This window comes from Triticum dicoccoides, chromosome 3B (assembly GCF_002162155.2).
Source record: "Triticum dicoccoides isolate Atlit2015 ecotype Zavitan chromosome 3B, WEW_v2.0, whole genome shotgun sequence".
In the NCBI taxonomy this organism is placed as follows: domain Eukaryota; kingdom Viridiplantae; phylum Streptophyta; class Magnoliopsida; order Poales; family Poaceae; genus Triticum; species Triticum dicoccoides.
In genome coordinates this window covers 430,464,732-430,469,098 of record NC_041385.1, presented here as the reverse complement: position 1 = coordinate 430,469,098, position 4,367 = coordinate 430,464,732, and the positions used below count along the sequence as shown (strand labels likewise).

At 41.5% G+C, this 4,367-nt stretch overlaps 1 protein-coding gene across 1 annotated transcript in view; it reads right to left on the bottom strand.

Moving 5' to 3' along the window:
- The window catches only part of LOC119276341 (glycerol-3-phosphate acyltransferase 1-like), a 9,718-nt gene extending 5,602 nt beyond the window's left edge, over nucleotides 1-4,116 (bottom strand). Inside the window, exon 1 of the mRNA XM_037557384.1 lies at nucleotides 3,268-4,116. Within this exon, the coding sequence (XP_037413281.1) occupies nucleotides 3,268-4,017 (750 nt within the window). The 5' untranslated portion in view covers nucleotides 4,018-4,116. The remainder of the gene's footprint in view (nucleotides 1-3,267) is intronic.
- Between the last annotated feature and the right edge of the window lie 251 nt (nucleotides 4,117-4,367).

Sequence of the window (4,367 nt, the reverse complement as noted above, 5' to 3'; positions counted from 1 at the left end):
GCCGCCCGCCTCCCAACACTCAAATGCTTCCATGCTATAAAAAACTTGATTATTTCAAAAGATTCTAAAAAAATCAGCATGTGTGTACAACCCCTAACAATTTGAAATCCAAAACTGGAAGACACATAGAGAAAAAAAAATAGAAATCAAGATGTGAATCGCGTCATGTTTGTTTTTGTCTTCCTGGCACTATTCATGTTGAATTAGTCTTTTATGTCTTCCAAATTCAGGTTTGAACTTTTTAGGTGTTATAGACACATGTCCTATGAACATTCACATTTTCTTATTTTTTTTCAAACATTAAATATGTTTTTTTTAATATTGGAGCATTGGAGTGTTGCGACCACTTGGTACTTTCCAATGCTTCAGGTAAGAAATAAATGCGACAACTCAAAGCTAAAAACATAATTCTGCGATGGTCTCAAGTCTATAGAAAAATCCAGCCAGAAAAACTGAGAGTTTGTTGTAGAAACAAATGGAAGCCCTAGGTCATCCCATGGTGTAGGAGATGTCGAATAGAGAATTTCTTCTGGATCTTGACCTCCAGTTACCTGGATTTTCTAAAAAGTTGAAAATAATAATAGTAATTCCATTTTTTGATGTGTATATATAGCAAGGTTCAGTTTATCTATCAAATATAATATCATATATGTTATTATACATATGTACAGAAAACATACCTAGATTTTAATATGGCAAATAGTACACACACTCTTTACTATTATAAATCAATGAGTTCTTCCTTTTTGTGTAGCTCACATGGTTATGTATTTCCTAATAAAATTATATAAATATGTCGAATACACTATATGTACATGGAAAATGTTTTCAGAATATTTTCACATGTATGTCATGGACTTTTTTACAAGTGGTAACTGGAGCTCGGGCTCGGTTGCGCCTTTTCCAAAAAAATATGTTTTCCACCGATCCAAAACTATCATAATCAATCAAGTTTCTTGATGAACGCAATCTATGTAAATGGCATGATTTCATTTGCATCTACTCAAGTTTCTTGATGAACGCAATCTATGTTCATTTCGGACAACTGCCCATTATATTTCTTTGGCCGTGGTTGGTAAAACATCCCAGGATCCTCGTTAAAGCAAAATATGAAAATCAAGTTTGGCCTGGGTCGACAAAAGCTCAATTGATTGCGTTGCCATCACCAACCGAAAAACATATAATATAACTTTTTCTTCTTACCAACTTTGTCAAAGAGGCGCTCCTCACCTTAATTCTAGATTCACCGGTTCTATGCTTTCTAGTCTGTCTGTGAGTTGTGAAAAAAATAACAAATGCAAACACTTTTACCAGAAACAGGGCTATTCTAGCTCACCACCATTTTTTTTTTGCATACCTTTCGAATAAATGATTCACACTGATATCTTCATACCAGATGTTATTTTTAAGCTTTCAACCTACTTTTTCAAAATTTCTTAAATAAAGGCAGCATGTTCTGCCAAGAGCGCAAAATCCATTCAGCTCACTCCTGTAACTCCCCACTATGCTGCAACTGCAATACAGATGCAAAGCTTCAATGCAATTTCCAAGTTAATGCCTCGTCCTGTCGTGCCGATGTTTGCCGCTGTATAGGCACTTGCGGGAGGTGGCTTGGGAGGAAGGAAGCACAAGGTTTTAACTGTCACCAAACATACTAAAGGCTCCCATGTACCGGCCACACCACAGATTGGATCTGAGATCGGGCACTCGCAAGTGTCTCGCCAAGTTTATGCATCTCTGTCCAGTAAAAGAAATCATTTATGCAATCAGTTGTGTTACATTACTCAATTTTGTCACTAGGAATTTTAACTGCTCAAAAATGTCATCGCTACGTTAGACACAAAATGCCACTGGACACCATTATTGTGATCTCAAATCTCTTTGTCACGTTATAACGACATGAATACTTATGAACCAACATGCCAGCTCTCTCTCTCTATCTCACTACAATAGTGTGGGGCCTACTTGATCCCAACAGCGTTCTTATTTTCTGTAAAACTATTCGCTTTGTTACTCCTCACAAGTGGGGGCCATACTTATCATTGTGAGATGAAGAGAACTAACATGTGGGTCTAGGCTTATTTTTGTCATATAACATGGTCAACGGGTTTGACGTGAAACTAACAATGTCTAATGACATTTTTGAGCAAACATCTAACGAAATGATAACATTTTTTAGATATCTAATGGCATTTTTTAGCAAGCATCTCACGGATTAATGACATTTTTTAGTAGTCGTACCTTCTAATGACAAAATGAAATAGTGAGACACAATTAATGACATAAATGATAAAAACTCTAAAAAGAAGGTGTATCCACTATCTCCAGAGTACCAAAAAGCGTGTAGCCAAAATCTAAAAGTAAATTTGAGTTGCCTACTAGTGTCGCCCCGTCCTTGTGTTATTGTTCATTCAAGTAGGAGTGGTACTCCCTCCTTTCCGGTTTATAAGGCTCAATTCAAAAATCTCATCAACCAAGCTAGATGGTGAGTGGTGGAATACTTTTTGTAGTTTGCAAAAGCACCTAATTAATGCTCTTGTTTTCTCAAAAAATTATGCTTATCAATGCATTAATTGCAATGCATGCATGCATAAAGTACAAGCATTGGTCAATTTTCTCTCAATACTTGCATGCAATGATTTAATGCACCTTAGAATCTGAACATGTGATGGAAAGCAACCAAATTGAGCCTTATAAAATGGAAAAACTAAAATTTTGAGATAAACCCTATAAACCGGAAAGGAGGAAGTACATCCCTTTCCCGACCCCACACCTATCATGCTGCCACGTACAAGACAGGGAGTCCTGTCCGCGTAGTACGGTCACGTCTTTTTTCTCTAAATATTATTAATGCAGACGGTTGGGAACGCGATAGCTGAAAGTGATTAAAAAAGGTACTCATAGGGCAAATCCACTTGCTAATTTATGCTTGGGTATCTCGCCCCGTTCATAAATATATGATGTTTTAACTTTTTTCTGAATCACATTTTAGCGTATTTTCTCACTCATTTCAGTTTGTATATAGCCATGTTAAAATATCCAAAACATCTTATATCTGTGAACGGAGGAAGCAGCATTATTAGCAGTTGTAGTATTGGGTTTATGAAATTGTCTTCCCTTTTTTTCTGAATTATAAACACAGAAGACAATGCAAAACGTTGGAAAAGAAGAAGTCACCAGTTCGGAACATTGGGACTACGCAGGTAGCAATGAACTCCAGACAATGGTACGTACTATAGTAAAGAGAAAAGGCCCGAACGAGTGCACCTTGCAGTAGGGGGTGCAGAGGTGGTCGAGTGGGTTGGAGCCCCCGACGACGCCAACATCGGCCATGTTGCCGTCCGCTTCGAACGCCTCCCTCAGCGTCTTCTGCCTCAAGCCCGGGGCTGGCCCTGTCCCGCACAGCACCCCGGTGAAGTACCACACACGCCCTACCTCAACCATCTGGAGTTCGCACCCGACAACCACGTTGGCGGCCATGTACTCTTTAAGGAACCACTCCGCCATTACCCTCGGCGTGGTTGTCAACGCCACCTTCCTCTTCGCCGGCATCCACAGGTGGTCGTACACATGCGCGTGGAGCCTCTCCATATAGAACTTTGGCAGGACGACGCGGGCCACAAGGTCCGCGTCCCGTGACCTGAGTCCGACGAAGGTGACGAACGTCATGACCCGGACGCTGGCGTCGGAGCGCTCGCCGAGTATCCATACAAGGGGGAAGAAGCCGAGCAGCACCAGCGCCCGGAGCAGGCTGCCGCCCTCAAAGGCGACGAGCATGAAGTAGGGGAAGATGCCGGTGGACCTCAGAAGCCCGCTATGGAAGTCGCACAACACCGTCCTATCAGCAGCGGACGGCATGGTGCGCTCGGAGCTGGACATGGCTTGAGTGGATGGCTTGGTGGTCGTGGTGGAGTTACGACAGTACTGAAAGACATTGCTGCGGAGCTTCCTGGCCGCGCGGTACAAGTTGATGAGCCAGTGGACGGCTATCTTGGGGAGAATGGCGTGGAAGACCATCTCCTGTTTCTGATGTCTGCACGCACAGTGTATTGTGCAAGGTTCACCAAGTTTGAAAAGGTGGGTGGTGCCAGCCGTGGGCTCTTGGCAGTCGCACTGCGCTAGTGCGGGTTTACAGGAGATTGATCGGTGATGGAGGAATATATAAGGATGAGAGGAAGGAACGGGATCAAGTTGTGGAAGATAATTAAGGTGGTAGGTGGGAGAAATTAAGGGACATACCTATACAAACATCATGCAAAGGTTGAAATCCGACAAACTTCTGACAGGGTAAACAATAACTATGGTCAAAAAGTGTATAGGAGTTTTTATTGGACGTACATGAGTATCATTCAAAGGTACATATAGTG